General features: G+C 26.8%; 1 protein-coding gene across 1 annotated transcript in view; it reads right to left on the minus strand.

Annotated features, from left to right (window-relative positions):
• The window catches only part of LOC117178285 (ATP-binding cassette sub-family G member 4-like), a 134,494-nt gene that overhangs the window by 105,357 nt on the left and 5,643 nt on the right, over positions 1-23,494 (minus strand). The window contains exon 2 of the mRNA XM_033369646.1: positions 21,394-21,518. Coding sequence (XP_033225537.1) covers positions 21,394-21,455 — 62 coding nt within the window. The 5' untranslated portion in view covers positions 21,456-21,518. The remainder of the gene's footprint in view (positions 1-21,393; positions 21,519-23,494) is intronic.

The raw sequence follows: 23,494 nt of genomic DNA on the forward strand, positions 1-23,494 counted from the left end.
TTAAGGGTGTTTTTTAGGGGTCTTGCCGAACGTTCTCACTCCCTCTATAATTAGTGAGATAAAAAAAGAGAATTTTTGACGTTTTTATATTTTCAAATATCGGCAATCAAAATGGTCATTTTTAACATTTTAAGTGTGGTTATTTTAAGGGTGGTTCTTAGGAGTCTAGCCGAACTTTCTCACCCACTCTATAATTAGTTAGGTAAAAAAAGATAATTTTTCAAGTTTTTATATTTTCAAATATCGACAATCAAAATGGTCATTTTTAACATTTTAGGTGTGTTTATATTAAGGGTGGTTTTTAGGGGTCTTTCCGAACGTTCTCACTCCCTCTATAATTAGTGAGATAAAAAAAGAGAATTTTTGACGTTTTTATATTTTCAAATATCGACAATCAAAATGGTCATTTTTAACATTTTAGGCGTGGTTATTTTAAGGGTGGTTTTTAGGGGCCTTGCCGAACTTTCTCACTCCCTCTATAATTAGTGAGGTAAAAAAAGAAAATTTTTGACGTTTTAATATTTTCAAACATCGACAATCAAAATTGTGTTTGGCAGGTTTGAATAATGGGTGATTTGTAAGGGTATTCAACCTCTCAAAAAATAAAAATTTCGAAAACTTCTTCCGATGGAGCATCATTTTTTGTCATCCTAAATGATTAGGCAAAAAAAAATTCGGGAAAAAAAATGTTTAATTTCGTTCATATGAACGTTCGTAACTTCCAGTACATTAAATTTTTCCAGGAATTAAAATGTTCGGTAATTTGGAATTTCGGAAATTAACTAATTTCAAGAAGTTAATAATTGCTATAATTTACTCATTTTTAGAATCTAATCTTTTCACTAATTTACTAATTTTGGCAATTTGGGTTTTAAAGTTTATGTAATTATATATGTAATTTCGTGACTTTTTATTTTCTAAATTTTTCTAGTTTTGTTATTTGTAATTTCAATTTCGTTGCCAAATCTTTTCTGTCCTTTACTTTTTTTTGATATGATAAATTTAGGAAAATTAAGTTAGAAGTTTCGTAAATTGAAGATCATTTTTCGACTATATCTGAAAATTTCGAAACTTCAAAGAAAAAATTTTTTGTTTCGAGTTACGGACGTTTTTATGCAAAATTATGGAAAATTCAACTACAAATTTCGTAAATTTAGGATGCGGTTAAGTTATTACTTTATTGATTTCAGAATATTTCTAAAAATGCTCATTTACAGAATTTAGAAATGTTAAATATTTTCGATTTCAAATAAGAAAATTTGTTGAAAATCGATTGATGAAGAAGTTTCATTCTTTCCTTTTTATAATTTCTATGGAAACTGATGATTTTATATTTTTTATAGCAATTCACAGCCGAGTCTGGTCCAATTTGTAGTCAATGTTACTTTGAGACTGTGAACTGACACATCTATTTCCTACAAACTGAATTACTTTTCCTACTCAAGTTTGTGCGGACTTGAATCAGAAACGCGTAATTTTGAAAGTGGTTTTTTTCTCTTATCTGTAAGTGGTGAATTTGATTTCATAGCCTGTTTTTTTAGCTCTGCCTCGACATTTTTTGAACAATTTACTATGAATTGGCTAACTTTTTAGATCAAATCTTCTTCGTTCTCGGTTGTTGGTTCTCGCGCTCCGCGCTCGATAATGTATTTACCTCGCGCTCCGCGCTCGATCTTTGTATATTCCTTACACTTGTGCACAGATTTTTTAAAACTAAAAGTTAAAACATCGATAACAGTAATTTGGTGATAGTGACTTCTTCTTTGTTAAAGCTCCTTCGGCTTCAACGAATACATTCTCGTCACGTATGTCGTGCTTCGCACTCGAATTTATATCTCGACTTGTATATCATTTCCATAAATGTATATTATTACAATTCATAACATGCATTGATATTAAAACAGAAGTAGTTTTATTGTTTCTTTTAAAAATGCGCATTCTTTAAAAAAATTTGTTATTAAACATTTTACTGCAACTTCTGTCGGTTTTGTAAAAACTGAATTTACTCATTTTCAATTTTATTTTTACGATTTAAACGTAGGACATACGGTCTACACATCATCCTTACCTTTTTTAAATTCTAAATTAAATCCCTACCTCAGTGACCCACAAAACTTTGATTAACGAGGGTTTGGGGCGGAGGGGGGGGGGGGAGGCGATTAGTTTCAAATATTGAGCGATTTAAACAAACAAAATTTGAAAAAAGCTGCTAAGATTTCTAAGAGTGTTGCCGAGCTTGATTTTTCAATTAGGTTTTCAATTTTTTATAAATAAACAAACAAATATGACAAAAAATGACCATTTTATCTATTTGACGTTCACAGTGCTCGTCAATAACAGGAAAAGTTTTGAAATCGCCTAAGTTTCATAAAATAATATTAGCTAAAGATGTCCCAATATTATATATATATTATTAAACAACAACATTTTTTATAAACAAATTCTTTGTTGAAAAAATGTTTTTTGTGACTTTCCATAATCATACATTTTTTCTAGTTGTATTGCAAGAAATTTTATGAACAAATGAAGTAATCAGGCATTTTTCGATAGAAAAATTCGTTTTTTTCTATGTACATTTTTTTAAATTCGGAACTTTATGATATTTGCAGCAAAATTCATAATGTGTTTAATAATCTTATAAAATTTTAAACAAATTTCATAAACAAATGCATTATTCGGGCGTTTGTCGGCAGAAAAATTCGGTTTTTTTAATGCTAGTCCTTTCAGATGGGAACTTGACGGGAATTTCAGCAAAATTCATAATAAGTTGATAAATTTTTTAATTTTTTAAAACAAATTTGATGAACAAATGCATTATTCAGGCATTTGTCTAGAGAAAAATTCGTTTTTTTCTATGTCAACATTTTTGATTAGGACATCGAAAAAAAAATTTCCATCGACAGATGCTCGAATAATGCATTTGTTTATTCAATTTGTTTTTAAAAAAATATAAAATTTATTAATACAATAAAATAAAATTTGTCACTAAAATTTGTCAACTCATGAATCTTGCCGAATTTATTATGAAGATCCCAATAAAGAGTCTGATATCGAAACAGAAAAGAATTGTTCCGTCGACAGATGCCTCCATAGTACATTTGTTTTCAAAAAATCATAAAATTGATCAAAAAATTATGAATTTTTCTGAAATTGTCATGAAGTTCCCAACTGAAAAGACTGCCATTGAAAACCCCGAATTTTTCTGCCGACAAACGCTCGAAAAACATTTTTTCATTAAGTTTGTTTAAAAAATCATAAGATTAATCAACAAATTATGAATTTTTCTAATATTATCATAAATTTCCAAATTGAAAAAAATTAACCTAGAAAAAAACGAATATTTCTGTCAAAAAATCTCTGATTACTGCCTTTGTTTATTAAATTTGTTTATAATATGAACAATTATGATCAGAACAGAAGTTTTTTTGATTTAATATTGTTTCGATTCCAATTTTTTGCAACATAACTTGAAAAAACGTGTATTTATAGAAAATCGTTGAAAAAATTTTGTTAACAAATAATTTGTTGATAGCAAATTTTTTTTTATTGTTTATATTTGTATATCTATAATTAATGCTATTTTTTGCAACTTAAGATATTTCAACCATTTTCCTGTTATTGGCGAGCACCGGCAACGTCTAATAGCAAAAAGGCCATTTTTTCCTCATATTTGTTTATTTATAACAAAATTTAAAACCTAATTCAAAGATTAGGCTGGACAACTCTCTTAGAAATCTTATTGGCTTTTTTGCAATTTTTTTCTTTTCTCGAAATCGGTGAAGATTTCTGGGCTGTACGCTATTCTGAACCAAACAAGACATTTTTCTTCCCAATGTGCGGCACTCCTTTGAGTCCGAAACCAAAAACTCTTTTTTTTTAGAATAATTTTGTAAGGCATTAAAAAAGAAACATTTTTCTTCTCTTGACTTTTTTCCATATCGTGCGTTATTTGGCTTAAAATGTTGATTTTCGTGTATTTTTTGGAATGTTGTAAATGCTAGAACTCTGGTCAATTTTGGTTTATAGAAAAAAGCCATTGGGATAAATTGTTCGTATGTTTGAATACTATGAATATCCGCACAGAAAATGTTTGAATTTTGCAAAAAAGTGGTCTCAAAAATTTGCAAAATACGCTCCCTTTTTGAATGATCTTTATTTTAGGACACTAAAAGAGTATACCAAAGACCAATCCAATCTGTCAATTCTTTCGAAAGTTATCGTGCTGACAAACGAAAAATCTACAGACACACACAGATGCACAAAGTCAGGCAGACAGGCACATTCGTAAAAACCTCTTTTCGGATTCAGGGAGTCTCAAAACGTGGACATTTGAGAAAAACTGGGGGGGGGGGGGAATTTTACACAAATTTAATACCTTCTGTCGATGAGAATGCAAAAATGGTTTGATGAAAAAAACAAAATACTTGTCTCATATTTTTCTTTGGAAAACAATGTATTTCAGTCAACATTTATTTATTTACTTTATTCGTGCAACCCAGATTAGCGTGATGCTTAAAAATGAAAAGTAACATTTTTTAAAACGATACCTCTCCCCCTTTATACCCGTTAATGACAGAAACTCACTGGGATTTAGTCTAATCTATAACAAAGTTTTCGAGGTCCCGAGAAGTTTTTAAATCAAAAATCTTTCACCCGAAAAAAACGTATTTTTTCTTCATTAATTTCTACACCTATAAACTAAATTTCAAAAACAAGACTCGGATAAATTAAACCTTGTACACTGAAAAAAATGGTTATTTGTGCCAACTGTTCAGTTTGTATTATATGATACTGCTATTTTAATAGTTGGGAGAACAATTTACTTAGTTGCTGGTACTATCTGAATAGTCACTGCAACCAATGGAATTTTTGTACCCACTAATAAAATAGCAGTACCATATCTTACTAAATGTTGGCTCAACTAACCATTTTTTCAGTGTATTTCGAAACATCCTTGACGCCTGATTAATAATTTTTAACGACAAATTTGCAAGTTTTCTTGGCTGAAATTACTGGCCTTCTAGATAAAATATTGCCTATTTTTCTTTTCAGAATATGCATTTAGCTGCATTAACATAAAAATAAATTGTCCTGACAAATCTCTGGACGATTCTACCTGACTGAACAGATCCTCGACCCCTGAATTTTGTTTTAATTTTTTTTATCTCATCCGTGAACCGGTCCAGTGCATGATTGGAGTCACGTAGGCCCCAAAAGGTAAGTGATCTGCAAAATTCTGGCAAATCAAATTTCGTAGGCCATGTCCTCAAAAAATAAAATCGGAAAGCATATCGCGTGGATGCGCGACGCACTTTTCCTACAGCGAACATAATGTTTCCTGTCCAAAGTCGTAGTCACCAAGACAATTACGCAAGAATTTCAAGACCTGAATACAAATAAGTTAGCGACCCAATATTTTCCTGACTCTTACTTGTATATTTTTGAACATCTATTTTTAGTAGTTTTTTGATTAAATAGTGCCATGAATCGCGTGCACAGTTTTTCGGCTGTAAGCAAAAAGTAATTTTTAATGCAAAGTAAATATTTTGTTGTTAATTTTTTAAGCACATGTAAATAAAATTTTTTTAAAAATAAACAGATTGTTTAAGACTTTCAGATGTGACTAATCAAAATTTCAATAGAAAAGTTAATTTTCAATCAAATTAAATTCTAAATATATTACTTCAGAATTAACCACAAGTAGTTCAATTTTCAACCAAAGCAGATGAATACTTAACGAAAAATGTAATAAATCATTGATATTTCAGTCAAAAAATATTTTTGTTGCATAAATGAAAAACAGTTGAATTCATCATAAGAAGACAAGTTTTTAATTAATTCTTTTTTAAACAAAATATATGAAGTTTACCGAAAGAAATGAATTTTCCATAAAGAAGGTTTTATTTTTTCGCCTGAAAATATTAAATTAAAAAAAAATTATTTTAAAGCAATTACTAGAATTTTAAAGCAAGTTATTTAATTTTCTGCCAAGTAGATTTATTTGCTACGAAAAAGAAGATGGATTCTCAACAAAAAATGCCATATATAGTTCATATATCAACGCAAAAATATTTTTATTTTTTATAAAAATCACTAAAATTCATCTAAGAAATAAAAGTTTTCAATCAGTAATATTTTTGACCAAAAAGGTTTATTTTAAACAAAATAGTTGAGGAAAGAAGAATTTTCATCGAAATAGTTACATTGTCTACGAAAATGATGAATCTTCAACTAAAAAAATTATTTATTAACGAAAAATGTAATATCTGATGTTTCAAATAAAAAAATTGAATTTTAAATGAAAAATAGTTTAATTCAGCAAAAAAGACGAATTTTTAACCAAAAAGTTACTCTTTTAACCAAAAAAGAGAACAATTTACTAAAAATACGTATTTTCAACAAAATAGATGCATTTTAAAAAAAAAAATTATAATTATTATAATTTCAAGTTAAAAGATAATTTTTAACGCAAAACAAAATTTTCGAAAAATTATTTCTGTTTTAAGTTTACTTGCTTTTTGGTTTTAAGGTTATATAAATATAATTTTCTTAGATTCTTGAAAAAATTCAAAAGAAATTTGAAGGATTTCGGAAAAGTAAAGAAAAAAGTAAGAATTATGAGAAAACTTTTTGTTATTTAACAGGACTTACTTTTTTCGTTGTCGAAAAACTCGTGTCACTTTCAAAAATATTTAGAACTTTTAAAAGATTGGAAGAAATTAAAAAATATTAAAACATTTTCGAAAATATTTCAAGTTTATAAATATTTTTAATCTCTTTAAAATTTCTAAAATTCCTAAATATATTTTAAACGCTCAGACGAATTATTCCTAAAATTGTCTTAAATTCTTCCGGATTCTTTTTTGAAAAGCTTTTCAGATACTTTAAAATATTTTTAATTATTCGCTCAAACTTAATATTTTCAATAAAAAAATCACTTGAAATTTTTCAAAAAATCCTAAGAAAAATACTCTATTACCTTGAAACCTTTCAAAATCTTTATAAAGCTTATAATTTCTATTTCTAAATCATCAAAAATATAGATTTTGTTTCAGATTTTTCTAAATCATTTCAAATTTCAAATTATTTAAAAAATATTTTCAAGAGTTTTATAGATCTTTTAAAATTATTCGAATTTTTCCTGAAGTTCTGGAAAAGTCTTAATGATTTTTTTAATTGTAATTTTTAGAAATGTCTTTAAATGTTTTGAAATCTTTTTAAGTTTTGATTGGAAATTAATTATTTCAAATAAAAATCATTTGATATTTTATGAGGAATATAAGACTAAATTTTATTCTCTTTAAAGCTTACAAAATGATTGTAAAGCTTTTAAATTTATTGTTGGAAATAATGGAAATCTAAAAAAAATCTACATTTTGTTATAAATTTGTTAAAATCTTTTTAAGTTCAAAATTATTTTTATATCTTTTCTAAACTTCTTAATATCCCCAAAACATACTCGAACTTTTTCTAAAAATGTGCAGTCTTACCAAATTGAAAAATTTGGCTTCTTTTTCGAAAATTTGGAAAATCGTTTGAAACGGTTTAAAATATTTTTCGAAATTAATTTTTCAAATTAATAAAACATTTGAAATTTTCTCAGGAAAAAATCTGTTTTCTTGAAACCTTTCAAAACTCTTGAAAACTTCAAACTATCTTCTAAAATAATGTAAAATTTCCCTAAAATTAGCTCAAAATCTTCGAGATTCTTTTTCGACATATTTTGAAAACTTAAAAACTTTGAATTAATCTTTTAAAATAATAAAACCCTAATAATTTCAAATTTATTTAGAAATCTTATCGTTAGTACCGAAAGTGGTATAAGCACAATTTTAAGAACATAATTATTTCTAAATATTTTTAAAAAATGCATCCAAAATGTAGGCTTTGACCAATAATGTTTAGAAACATTTATAAATGAATTTGGCAATAAAATAAAATAATTTTGTTGGAAAATTTGATTTAGAAAACTGATTACGCAGAAAATTCTTAATCTTTAATAATAGCAAAAGACATAATATAACCTCAGAATATAATCTTTTCGTTATTTTTGAAAAGATGTGGTCAAAAAGGTTAGAATCTAATTGTTGCCTTTATTATTAAAGAACAATTTACAATTTAAATTTTCATGTTCAGAAATAAATGTTTAGAATTAAAACTCCTCATTTGTAAATTCAAATCAAGTTTTTAACAAAAATGTATGCAAGATCTCGTGAAGACGATTTTTAAAAATAAAGATTCTTTTTGTGACGCGGAATTTTTTAAAGAAAAAGAACCTGTTTTTATCTGTATGGCTAATTTCTTTGTTTTCCGATCCAATCTTACAAAAATGATGTAACGAAATATCTCGACTTCCAAATAATTGATATTTCAAAGAAATTATCATCTCAACTTGTTATTACTCACTCGCTATTTAACTATCATTTCAATATTTCTCAGAAGTATCTTCCATTTTTCAAGAAGAATTTCTATTCCAAACCAAAAACATTCGGAAAAAGTTACAACAATGTTTCGAAATCCCAATTTTGTCCAGCTAATTAGCTTGAGAATCAGAATCGAAAAATAATATATTGGCTAAACTCTAGAGTAAATTATGCGTAATGCAATTGCATTGGGAATAAAGGTCGCTTACACATGAATAGCGCAAAGTCCGTTCGAGAGAAGCACCGGATCATTTTCATTGGTTTGATAACAGAAACTGGATTTTCAATTAGAAAAGATAATTTCAAAAAAATGGAAGTAAAATTTTTAGTTAAAGAAATTAATTTTTCAGATATAATAACTAATTTCGAACCTAAAAAAAAATTCAATCTTTAAAAAAATGAATTTTCAAAAGAAAATTTCAACATTCAATAAATAGTTTAATTTTCGCTACCAAGCAGATTTTGTAAGCAAGAAAGATAATTTTCTGCGAAAAAATAATTAAATTTTCAACTAACAAAGATCAATTTTAAACCAATGTTCAGTTTTAAAAAATTTTAATTTTCAACCAAATAGAACAATTTTCGGCCAAACGAGATAAATTATGTACTAAGAATATAATACTTTAATACTTTGCAGACAACAAAAATCAACTTATAAAAAAAAGATTAATTTTTTTACTGGGTTCTATTAATTCAGTTCGAATTTAATCGAAAAAAAGGAGGCCGGTTGAGACAATATTGTATACAATTCTGAAAAATGTTTAAAGTATCTGTAAAATAGAATAGAATAGAATAGAATAGAATAGAATCTTTTGGCCCAAAAAGTAGAATTTTCGAAAAAAATTTTAACCAAAAAAGATAAATCTTTAACCAAAAATAGAATAGTTTAATTTTCAGTTAAAAGAACGTAATTTTACGCCAAAAATGAAACGAATTAAAAACGATCTAAAAAAATTCAATTTTAAACCAATTAGTGAATTTTTAACTAAAAAAGGTAATTTTGAACCAAAAATAGAAGAGTTCAATTTTTAGTTTAAAAACTTAATTTTAAATAAAAAATGAAACGATTTTTTTACATTTTCCTTTCCTGCATGTAAATGCTTTTTATCATTGCGTGTCCGTGATAAAGCAACTCTTGCCACGCAAATTATTATTGCATTTTTTTTCTCATTTGCTACACTATCGTTGAGTCTGGGAAGTCTCTGGTTTGACGTAATGCTCGGAAGGTCAGGGCTTTATGTAGCAAAAGAAAAATTGACATTTACTGTGTTCGTAGCAGAGGTGGATTTTAAGATGTATATCTCTAATATGCACTGTCTTCATTTGTGATTAATGTCGTGATAGTGGTACGAATAAATTTGCATCAGTTCTTCAGTCTTCGTGCAATTTAATTTCTATCCAAGGAAATCATTTTTCATCCTCGAATCATTTAAAATCATTCTACAAGCCTGTGTTTCTGAAAAGACGAATTTTCCACAAAATAGTTCAATTTTGAACCAGAGGAAGGAATTGTTAACTAAACTTATGAATTTTTACCAAACGGAAATACATCTTAAACAAAGTAGTACGAAAATATGAATTTTTAAAAGAAAGTTAATTTTCAATCAGGAACTAAAAAAGATTAAAATTCCACCAAAAATAGTGGCATTTTAAATGAATAATTTCAATAAACAAGCTCTGCAATTGGGCCATTCAAAAACTACGTCAAACTATTTTTAAAACTTTTCCCACCCCTCCCCTTCTTCTTCATAGGTAAACAAATAAAACTTGACACCTCCCTCCATCCTTCAATTCAATTTTTAATTGGGAAAGATAATTTTTCAACAAAAAATGGAAGATTATTTTCACACCGAAAAAAAACATTTTCAACAAAGTACAAAAATTTTCAACCAAATAATTGAATTTTTCACTAAAAATGTCTTTGAAAATAAATAGTTCAATTTTAAATTAAAAAAGATCCGTTTTCAACCAAAAATGGAATCATTAAATTTTCAGATAAAAAATTCATTTTATCCAAAAAACAAAACAAGTTTTTAACTAAATAGTTCGTTTATCAACTAAAAGACGAATTTCCAATAAAGAAGAATATTTTTCTATCGAAAAAGACCCAGTTTCAACAAAATACTATAATTTTTAATAAAATATTAGAATTTTCCATTAAAAAGTTCAATTTTTAAACCAAATAGTTGAACTTTTAACAAGAAAGCTAATTATCAATAAAAAAAGGTTTTTAACAGGATTAAAACAAATTTTTAACAAAATAGTTAAATTATTATCCAAATGGATGAATTTTAAACAAAGAAGGTTATTTTTCTACCGAAAAAAACGAATTTTAAACAAAATACTATAGTTTCAACCAAATAATTGAATAGTTAAACAAAACAAAAAAATCATTTTCAATTAAAAAAGGTGAACTTTTAACAAAATTTTAGAATTTTGAATTTAAAAAGATAAGTTTTCAACCCAAGTTGGACCGGTTATACTTTCGGATAAAAAAATGAATTTTTAACAACAAAAAAAAACAAACAAATTTTCAACAAAATAGTTCAATTATGAACCAAATTGATGAATTTTCACAAAAAGATTATTTTTCTACCGAAAAAGACGAATTTTAAACAAAATACTAATTTTTTAACCAAATAATTGAATAGGTGAACTTTCAACAACAAAGTTAATTTTAAAATAAAAAATGTGGACTTTCAACCAAATAGTTCAATTTTCCAATTAAAAGGATTAGTTTAAAAAAATGGAATCATTAAATTTTCAGATAAAGAAATGAAAAAAAATCAACAAAATAGTAGAATTTCTGACAAAAAAAGACTTTAACAAACAAAAAAATGGAAATTTTATCCAAATAGAAGAATTTTTAACCAATGGAAGTGAATTTTGAACCAAAAATATAATAATAGACTTTTCAATGAAAAATAATGAAGACTCACAACAAACAAAAAATGAATTGTTAATCCAAAATCAATTAAATTTTTGACCAAAAAAGATAAAACTTCAAGTTCTAACAAATGTAATTTGAAGCAAAAAAATTAAGTCTTCAAGAAAAACGACAAATTCTGTAGAATAAAGTTAAATTTTAACTAAAGATGATGAATATTCAATCCGTAAGGAACAATATTCTATCCAAAAACATAAATTTTAAACAAAACAGTCTAATTTGAGCATAACTTTTCAACAAAATAGTTCATTTTTTAAACAAATAATTAAATGTTTAACCTACAAAGATGGATTTTGAACCAATTGGTGAAATTCTTTTTAAAAAATATAACTTTAATCAAAAACAGTGGTATTTTCAAAAAAAAAGTTCAATTTTGAAGCCAACAAGATGATTTTTTTAGAAGACAGCTGAATTTCCAATTCAACAGGGAAAATTTTCATTAAAAAAATACGAATCTTTAACAAATTAGTTACATTTTTAACAGAAAAGATGGCTCAGTAACAAAGAAGAGAAGATGAATATTTAGCAAAACAGTTACATTTTTAAGCTAAAAAGACGAAACTTCTATAAAACTGCTGAATTTCAAACATAAAAGTTCATCTTCAACAAAATCATTGAATTTTAAACTAAAAACTATCAATTTTCAGCCAAAAACGAAACAGTTAAATTTTCAGTGACACAAATAAAATTAAAAAAAAAAAACATTCCAACAAAATATTTTAATCTGAAACCAATAAAATTAATTTTTAAAAAAGTATTTCAACTTTCAATGAGGTAGTTAAATTTTCAAAATAAAAATATAACAGTTGATATTTCAAACAAAAGAAATAAATTTTTAAATAAGAAAGATTTTTAGTCAAGAGAGGAAAACAATGTCAGCTAAAATGTTGATTTTCAAGCCAGAATGGCGAATTTTTAATTAAACATTTAAATTTTTTAGCCAAAAAAGAATTTCTATTGTTCATTTTTAAACTAAAAAGGTTAATTTTCAAACAAAAATGGAACAGTTATATTTTCAGAAAAAATTATTTTAAATAATGTATATCAATTATAAAAAAATATTAATAGCTCACTTTTCAACTAGCAACGATGAATTTTTAACCAAAACTGGAAGTTAATTTTTCAGTTCAAAAAATTAATTTTAAACCATAAAAGAAAAGGAATTTGCAACGAAATATGTGTCTTAAAACAATAAATTAAAATTTTTACAAAGTAGTTCAACTTTAAAACCAAGTATTTGAATTTCCAAAGAAAAATATAATAGTTAAATTTTCAACTAAAAATTATCAATTTTCAGCCAAAACTGGATGAATTAAATTTTTAGTTACGAAAACTGATTATCAATTCAGAAAAACGTATTTCAACAAAATTGTTCAATCTTCCAACAAATAGTAGAATTTTTCAGCAAAAGATATGATTTCTGAATAAAAAATTTGATAATAGACTCTTTAATTGAAAACAATGAACTTTCAACAAAAAATAGTTAGATTTTCTTATTAGGTTCTATTAATTCAGTTCGAATTTAAACAAAACAAATGAGAAAGGGGAAAAAAGGGATGTTTCTTGAAAAAAGAAGAAGAAAAGGAATATGGGAAAAAGGGGAAATAATCATTGTTTGCATTATTATTATTATTATTATTTACACAATATTATAATGAGTTATTACCATTTAAGATGCAAAAAATATGCAATAATAGAAAAACGAAATAAGTAATTGAAATACGTAATTACCCTGGTAATCCCATTTAAGTTGTTCCTAGAATTTCAGCCACGGTATTTTGACGATGAGGGGAGTCGCGGGGCCGAAAAAGAGGCGGTGCTCAGTCAAGAGTGACAAACAGCTTGAGGGCCGAATTCTCAGCGCATTAGTAGCATCCGATTGCGTCATGCGTCCAAATCCAACAGAAATTATTCTGACGGCCCTGAAGGTTAGGAGCAAGCGAATTTTCTGTTCGATTTAAGCGAGGGTTTTTATTACCAGGTCCGAAACCGCACTTAAATGAGATTACAAGTGTATTAATCTCGTGATTGACCTTTCGATTTTTTCCTCAAGTGCAATGCAGTGCGTAGATTTTAAAGTCCAGCTAAGATAAGAATCGAAGCATCAAAATAGATTATCCATTTTTCTTCCTGAATCTTATCTCATCTAGGATAAAAATTATCAGTTAATGATAATTCATTAAAGGTTGATTTTCAATTATTATTCATTAATTTTAAATTTAAAAGGTTTTGCATAAACAGAGTGTTTATAAGAATTTAATTGATGCGCTTAATTTAAAAAGCATGAACAAATTATATAATAAGATATTCTTAAATAACATTCATAACATCGCATAATTAAATAAATATTATTTAAAACATAATTAGTAATTTCTCAAATTTTCTCCTAAATATTTAACCAAATCGTCGAATTTTCAATAAAATACATGAATTTTTAATCACAGAGATAAATTTTGCAAACTGAATTGATATTTCAACAACGACAAAATACGTATTGAATTTTCAACTGAAACATGAGTTTTTAATTGAAATGGTGAATTTTCAACAGAATTTTTTAGGAACAAAAAAAAGAACTTCGAAACAAATTGTTGAATTGCTTTTTAACCAAAAAAATATAAATTTTCAATCAAGCCAAAAAGATTAAAATTCGACCAAAAACAGTTTCATTTTCATGCAAAAAGTTGAATTTTCAAGCCAAAAAGTAGAATTTGCAACCATCAAAGATGAATTTTCATTTGCAACCATCCGCAGCGCCTTTCACCCATCCCCACTGCGCGGCGTCATTTTTCGGAATTGACCGTTTGACTGTTGTTCACTTTTCAAGCCAAAAAGACGAATTTTTAACCAAAAAAGAAGTTTTTTCTTCCATAAAAGATGAATTTTGAAACAATGAGAATGAGAAGGTATTGGTCTTACGTAAAAATTCACTTTGTTGGTTTTCATCAAATCTCCACGTTTTGAGACCCACTGAGTCAGAAAAAACTGTTTTTACGAAATTGTTTGTCTGTCTGTCTGTAGTCTGTATTCTATAGGCAGGATAACTTTCGAAAAATTGATCAAATTGGATTCTGCTTTGGCACACTTTTTTAAGGTCTAAAAAGAAAGAACAAGTTCGCAAAACCAGTCATTTGGATCAAAATTCAAAAAGTAAACGCATTTTCAAAATTTTTGAAACCACATTTTTTTCAGATTTCAAAATTCTATCTACGGTTATTCATAGTATTCAAAAACTCAAACAATTTATTCCTATGTCTTTTTTCTATAAAAAGAAAATTATCAGAGTTCGTGCATTTTCAAAATCATATGAAAAAAAGTTAAACCAAAACTAATGAAAAATAAAAAAATTCAATTTTTTGCTCAAACTATGCAAGATACGAATAAAATGAATCAGCTACAATTGCGCGCCCTGGAAAGACCTACAAATTTGCAATTAATCACTTTTCGATAGGACGCGTAGTTTTTGTTTTTAGTCATAAAAAGCAACATTAAAAATAAAAAAATGTAACAATTTTGCACTAACGACACAAGCTACGAAAAAAATGAGACAAAACTTGTTTATCCATGAAAGTGATACAATTTTTGATAGGACACGTAGTTTTTGCTTTAGCCGTAAAAAATAACATTCAAAATAAAAATATTAATTTTTTTTTTTTAAAACGACATAAGTACTAACTAAAATTAACAGACGAAAGTTGTTCGCCTAAAAAGGTATATGAATTTATTATTAATCATTTTTCGATAGGACGAGTAGATTTTCTTTCAATCATAAAAAATAAGATTAAAAAAAAAATTTAGAGTGGGACGATGGTAGTGGGGGCTAAAGCGTAGGGTTCGATTCCCGCCTCGCACTCTGGAAGAGTCTCGGTGGCCCATGCGGTGAACAGCAAGGGAGTTGTTCATCTCCGGAGAGTCGTGGGACCGGTACCTCTAGAGAAAAAGGTTTTCTCTAAGTACTGAAGGCTGTTGTTCTTGGTGGTTCGGAACCCACCTTAAACTGTAGGTCTCCCTTCCACCACCAAGTAAGTGTGTGGAGGGTGTGTAAAGGAATAGAGAAGGTGTAAGAAAAATGTAAACCCTTAGGGGACACATTAGAAGCTTCCATCTCAAATAAAAAATTTAATTTTTGGAAAAAAACACATTTGTAGATACACAATCATTATTCTTTAATCGTAAAAAACACGATTAAAAATAAAAAATTATAAAAACAAGGAAATAAGAATTAGTATGATTCAATTTTTATGCATATTATGAATTTTAATTATATAAATTTATGGAAATGATACATGTTTAAGCGCAGCTTAGAATACAATTTAAAGCAAAATACGAAACAAATATTAAAATAATCATGATAAATAAATTTGTGCTTTATTTTTCAATGTTTGAATAAGCAATCCCAGACAGAGTTACACACAAAATGTATTATATTTGATATAAAAGTGTTGTGTATAATGTAGAAAAAATGACAGTTTGGACATAATCGAGTGCGAAGCACGACATACGTGATGAGAATGTGTTCGTTAAAGCCGAAAGAGCTTTAACAAAAGAGAGTTCAAAATCACAAAATTACAGTTATCGGTCCGTTGACCTTTAATTTTAACAGGTCTGTGCACGAATGCGACAGAAATGCAAAGACCGAGCGCGAAGCGCGAGAACCATCAGTTGCGCGCCCTAGGCGCGCTCAAACTTGCGAGCGAAGCGAGTCGCGCGTCTAACGCGCGATGAAAATGTGCCCGCATGGCGGGCAGATTTTGAAAAATTTTATTAATCACTAGTTTTCAAGCTAAAATCGCACATTTTCAAAAAAATTTTGACTTAAAAAAAATTAGCTGTCATTTCCAGGATTTTCTATTTGTATCCAAATTTCGTGGCAATTCCAGGTTTTCCACGTGAGTAGACACCCTGATAAACGAATAATGGTATGAACTTCAAGTAATTGAAATTATTCAATTACTGAAATGATTGATCCTTGTTCATGCATCTTGTGGTTATTTAATCTAATGTTTTAATTAAAATAATATTGAATCGCGAACGTCAGCTGTGTTCGACAATATAAATTACGTGTCGATAAACATTTTAATACTGAGTGTTTTATGCTACACGATGGGATATTAATTAGTTTGCAAGACGTATACTAATTTTTATTGTCATTATTGTTAATAAATGGCAATTGGTCTCTTTGAAAACCAGTTCACGATAACTATATCCCCGGGATAACGGTATTTTTTGTTACAGATGAAGCTCGAGAGTCGCTGCGTTGCTATTTCTTGCAATTCAAGACATGAGGAAAGATTTGCAATTTTTAATTACCGGACCATCAATTTAACCGACAAATTCAAACGAAATAGAACCAATTTTAAATAAATTGTCTGAAACAAATCAAATTTTAGACAAAATAAACAAATTAAATTTTGCTGTTTAAAAATAAAGAAATTACCCAGTTTTTTAACGAAAAAAAAATCGGCAATAATCTAAAAAACAAAAACTGATTGGATAACTTTAAAGGATTTCAGCTCAATTACAATTGTTCAATTTAGGTTTGTTCATACTTTAATGTTTTAAGCTTAAAATATGCAGATTTCCAAGATCTTAGATGTATTTACTTTTACTTATATATCAATTTGAAATACATAAACTTAAAAAATTAACATTTTTAAATTTTTCAAATTCAAACTGTTAAATCACTTTAATTTAAGCAATTTAATAATTATGTTGGATAATTTAATACTGTTAAGTCTTGAGGTTTTCCAAATAAATTATTTGTAAATTTTATTCGGAATCGAGAAGATAGTTATAAAAAATAAAATATGGCTTAAACAAATACTTTACTAATTTGCAATAATTATTATCTCATTTTAACTAAAAGGTTGACAAACAGTTGGAAATTTTAAAGAAAACCACAAATTTCTAGAATTATTTTAAGAGAATATTATCATAAATAATAATATATTATTTAAACAATTATTTTCGTTAATTTTTATTAGTTCCTCGCTAACTGAAAAGTTAAAAAATTCAGATTAAACTGCGAATTTCTGCCTCTATTCTAAGAGAAAATTAGAATAAACAATGATAAATTGTTTAAAAAATTGATTTAAACATATAATTATCAATCAAAAGTAATATTTTATGTATTAGGAACCAATTTTACACAAAGAAACCAAAATAAAATCAAATGATTAGCGCCAAAAATTCGCAGAATCTAATTTTTCACTTAGGTTTTTTTTGTTATTAATTTTTTGAGGATTCGAAAAAATTATTTTTATTTTTGAGTTTAAAATTTTAGTTTTTTTATTGTTGTTATTTTAAAAAATTCCTAATTCTTGAATTTATTCAATTAAAAATTTTTCGGCTTCAACTTAAATCAGGGAATGTTTAAAATTTCATTCATTTTACAGTGCTGCCAGAACGACCTACAAATTTACCCCCACCATACCTAACGTTTTTGAGCCTCAAACCAGAAGGTGCATGATTACCACTGTGAGGTCGTGTGTAAGCCGAAAATGCACAATTCGACTTCGGTGGTTTTCTATTTATATCTCGAGCCCCATTCGAAAGAAATTGAATTTGGCGAATTTAGAGGTAAATGGTAGTCTGTGACACAATCAAAATTTGACCTTGTAATGTTAATTTTGTCCGCCTTTTTTTTCTTAAACTAAATAAGTTAGTATATCGAAATTTTGGGAGAAGAAAGAAAATATATGAGCCAACATCGGTTGGGTCCCTTGGAGTAATTATTTTTTAAGGAAAAACAGTACTTTAAAGTTTTCCGTGACTGCCTTGTAGCAGATGAAGCGACGGAAAAGTTTGGAGTTGGAAAAAGCCCCTAGCGCCGCCACCTTCCTTTTGTGAAAAAATCGGAACTTGTTAGATAGATCAACTCAGATCGACAGCTGTGAATACTCAGTCGATAACACAGTTACATTGAAAAATTATTCACTTAAAGAATTAATTATTTAAAAATATTTAACTGGAATACTTGAAATTTTTAATCAAGAAGAAAAATTTGTAAACAAGGAGATTAACTTCCAAAGAAAAACATCATGTTTTACAAAAGATAGATTTTTTTTTTAATACATGAATATTAAACGAAACAGTTGAATTTTCTATTGAAAAAGGCAATTTTTCAGACAAATACTTCAATTTTGAACTAAAAAATATCATCTTTCAAGAACAAAAGAAATAGTTAAATTTTCAGTAAGAGAAATTAATTTGTAACCAAACTGATGAATTTTCAACTAAAATGATAAATCCTCAACTAAAATCATTAAATTTGAAATAAAAAAAAAAGTTTTAAACTAAAACAATGCATCTTCAAATGAAATAGTTAAACTTTCAACAAATTCGACGAATTTTGAATTAAAAAAAGCTAATTTTTAAACCAAAAGTTGAATTATTACATTTTCAGTCTTCTTTTAATCAAAATTATTTTTTTTATTGAATATTCATCATTTATATTAGAAATTCGTTTCTTTTTTTGTAGAAAATAAATGTTTTGATTATTAAAAATAAAAATACTATTTTAGTTAAATATTCTATAATTTTAGTAAAAAAAATCAATTGTTTGGTTAAAAATTCTTTTCTTTTTGTTTTTGACTGAAAATGTAATTATTCAATCTTTGGTTGAAAAATTATCTTTTTTATTTTAAAATTCGTCGAATTCCTTGAAGGTGTAAATATTTCATTTGAAGATTCATTGTTTTACTTTAAAACTAATTTTTTTTATTTAAAATTTAATTATTACAGTTAAAGATTCATCATTTTATTTGAAAATTCACCAGTTTGGTTGCAAATTAATTTCTCCAACTGAAGATTTAACTATTCCTTTTGTTGTTAAGAGATGATATTTTTTAGTTCAAAATTGAAGTGTTTGGTTGAAAAATTATTGTATTTTTTGAAAAATCTTTTTTGTAGAATAGTAATACTTTGTTTTTATTTTCGACAATTTGGCTGAAAAATTGCCTCTTTTAATTGAAAATTCAACTGTTTCGTTTAAAATTCAAATGTTTAAAAAAAATATTTTTTTTGTAGAACATGAGGTTTTTCTTTGAAAGTTAATCACCTTGTTTAAAAAATTCTCTTCTTGATTAAAATTTTCATGTATTCCATGTAAATATATTTTAACAATTAATTCTTCATGTGAATAATTTTTCAATGAAGCCGTGTAACCGACTGAGTATTCACAGCTGTCAGTCTGAGTTCATCTATCTAACAAGTTGCGACTTTTTCACAAAAGGAAGGTGGCGACGCTAGGGGCTTTTTCCAACTTCAAACTTTTCCGTCGCTTCGTCTGCTACAAGGCAGTCACGGAAAACTTAAAACTACCGTTTTTCCTTTAGAAATAATTATTCCAATGGACCCAACCGATGTCGGCTCATATATTTTCTTCCTTTTCCCAAAATTTCGATACACTAACTTATTTAGTTTAAGAAAAAAAAGGCGGAAAAAATGAACATTACAAGGTCAAATTTTTATTGCGTCACAGACTACCATTTACCCTTAAATTCGCCAATTTCTTCTATTTCTTTCAAATGGGGATCGAGATATAAATAGAAGACCACCGAAATCTTCCGAAGTTTTCAGATCGGCAATCATCGTACCGCAGAAACCGCGAAATCGAATCATGCATTTTCGGCTAGTACATTTTCAATAAATAAAATATCAAATGAATTATAGTTAGTCTGAGAAAATTATGCATTTTTGGGACGACTGGAAAATGCCGAAAAATAACATTCCCGGCACTTTTAAATTCCTGAATAATAAAATTTCCAAATTATAAAATTACCGAATAACAAAATTCCCAAAATTCCAATCTAGAAAAATCCCGAATTCACAAAACAAAAAATTTCTTTCATACATTTTATTTAATTATTAAAAATACAATAATTAATTATTTTTATAAGAAAATATTACTTTTCATTTTCGCAGTTCAAAATTATTGTTTAAATTTAAGATGACAATAATTGAAAAAAATGTATTTCTGGATAAACATTTTTTCAATTATTGTTATTTTACATTCAAGGAATAATTGTAGAAACTTTAAACATCACACATTATTTTTTTTAAATAAAAATATATGATTATTGTATTTTTGTAAAATAAATATTTCAACACAAATTTTTAACTTTTTAAATTGGGGATTTTTACAATTCGGGAATTTTCTAGTTCGGTTTTTTCGAATTCGGCAATTTTCTGTCGGGAATTTTCAAATTCGGTAATATTATAAACTGTCAGGAATTTTAAATTATGTAATATTATGAATTGTTCGAGAATTTTATTATTGGAAAATTTTCCAATTTGGGAATTTTATTTTTCGGGATTTTCAGTCCCAATTTTTTTTTAAATTGAAAAATAGGCATGGAATTATCCAATCGGTTCAATTAAAAATGTTCAATTAAAAATTTGCATACTTTAATGTTCACCTTTAACTTTTAAAGTAAAATAAATTCAATGAAAATACTTTGACATTTGACTGTTTAATGTTCAATTCTTCGTTAAGAACTTTTCCAATTTAGGTACATTATTTTATTTGCACCACAGAACACTCCAAAATTCGAAATTTTTTATTTTGGTCACTTTAATTGGAAACAGTTCAGTTTGTAAGTTTTCCAAAAAATTTAAATTTAACGAATTTAATTTGTAAATTATTGGTATTAAAAAACTATATAGTTCTCAAAATTCTGCCTTTTCACTTTTAAATTGTTCTCCTTCAAACTAGGGATTGTTTAAAATTTAATTTAATTAAGGGCAATAATTAATCGATTCATGAATTTGAAAATTAAGAACGTTCAATTTTCAATAATTAATATCATAAGTTTTATACAAATTTTTTGAAATTAGTTCTATTTTATTTAAGTTTCGATTATAAAATTATATTTTCTTGGCTTAACGTTAAATTTATCAAATTCAGTACTTTGAAAAAAATCGAAATTTTTTTATAAGATTTAAAAATAAACATGAAATTATTCAATTGTGAAAAATTGCAAACTCGTTCCTCACTTGAATATAAAATTTTCAAAAAAAACTTACCCATTGACTCCATTGGAAAACAAAAGTTGTCCATTATGCAACGTGTTCTCCATGATTGTCATTATTCTATCGAGTGATAGCTGATCAGCATTAAGCAATCCCCCAAACACTCATCAAATGTCTACCTAAAATAAAAAGGAAAATCCGTTTGGAAAAAACACCAATAAAGTATCGAAATTTATTAGGATTGGTTATAAAATATCGAAAAAATGAATTAAACACGCGCAAAAATAGAAAAACTAAATGCATCTTTATGGAACATTTTCCTGCATTTCTCTCAAGGGGGAAAAAAAGTGCGAACTTGAGTTGTAGGCCATGAACCTCGAGCCAACTATAAAAATATTGCAATAATGAAAAAAATTAAGGCGTCGAAGTCGAGTTGTAAATGTAATAAAAAAAAGATAAAGTGTGTTTCATCAGGATGAAGATTTACGATTTAACTTTATAGTAGCACATCGATAATGTTTGGCAGGCGAACTTCATAACAAGGATGACTTTAATAAACACATTTTAATGAAACAATTTTTTTGTTTTTAGGAGGACATACTTATTTTTATTTAATTTTAATGAGAGAAAACATTATGAAATAAAATGTTGAAGTAGCGATAAATTATATTTCACATTTTGTTTGAAGATGAAAAGCAGATTTAATACTTTTCGAAAAAAATTACACTCAAGACTTAAAAAAAAAATTTGATTGCAGTGAAACCCTTCAATATTCCTTCCGTCTATAGCCATTCCGAGAATTGACGCCGCGCCGCAGATAGGTGTAACAGGAGCTGCGCGGGGTCATCGGAGCGGGCTCGAACAGGTTTGCTCCCATCCACCGTCAACCCCAAAACTGGTGCAATAGAAGAGTTTCACTGTATTTGTAATAAAATTATACTTTAGATGTCAAGTCGAAATAGATTGCATTTGCAACAAAATAGTTGATTTTTTAAATAAAAATATTAATTTCTATCAAAAGAAATCAATTTTTAGCAAAAAAAAGTTGAGTTTTCAAGGTAAAAAGTCGACTTTTTGTTAGAAAACATTTTTATTTTAATCCCGAAAATATAAATTTTAAACGAAAAGGTAATTTTCAACCACGAAAGATGAATTCTCAAAAAAAAAGGTAACAACCAACCAGTTGCACGTAAAACCAAAAAATTAAACTGAAACCAAATGTAGTAATTTTCATCAAAAAAATATTAATTTTGTAACAAATAATAAATTTTCAATTCAAACGTGCGAAATTTCTATAAAAAAAAGAAGAATTATAATACAATAATAGAATTTTCCACCAAAAAAGGGTAGTTTTTGACAAAAAAGTGGAATTTTCACTAAATTAATTACATTTTCAACCAGAGAAGATCAATTCTAAACCAAAAATATAATAGAAGACTATTCAATTGAGAAGATCTATCATTTAACCATAAAATATTAATTTTGGACCAAGAACGCCATTTTTTTTAAATAGTTGAATTTTTCGAAAATAATTCAATTTTCAAACAAATGGTAGAAGTTTTAAGAAAAAGAAATCAATTCTTTACAAAAAAAATAATCATTCTTAGAATTTTTAATTGAAAGGAATAGATTTTCAATAAAAAAAGACACATTTTTTACCAAAAGATAAATTTTCTATCCAAACAAAAGGATGTCAAATAAAAAAGTCCATTTTCCGACTCAAAACGCTGACTTCGAAAAAATAGTGGAATTTTACCCAAAATAATTAAACTTTCAACCAAAAATATATTAGTAGACCTTTCAATAAAAAATTCTAAATTGTGGAACAAAAAACATAACTTTTTAACCAAATAGTTGAATTTTTATCAAAATAATTCAATAATATATATATATATTCAGAATTAAGAATATAATTGTATTCAAAAGGACGAATTTTCGATATAAAAAGACGAATTTCTAACGAATCAGTTGAATTTTAAACCGAAAGAGCTGCTTTTTTGATAATAAAATTTTCATCGAACCTGTTAAATTTTGACCCAAAATAAATTAATTCGAAGCCAAAGATATAATAGCAGACTTTTCAATTAAAAAGAATTAACACTTAATCAACAAAGATTAATTTTTGACTAAAAAGATAACATTTTGACAAAATTGT

The sequence above is a fragment of the Belonocnema kinseyi genome, chromosome 8 (assembly GCF_010883055.1).
Source record: "Belonocnema kinseyi isolate 2016_QV_RU_SX_M_011 chromosome 8, B_treatae_v1, whole genome shotgun sequence".
NCBI lineage: Eukaryota > Metazoa > Arthropoda > Insecta > Hymenoptera > Cynipidae > Belonocnema > Belonocnema kinseyi.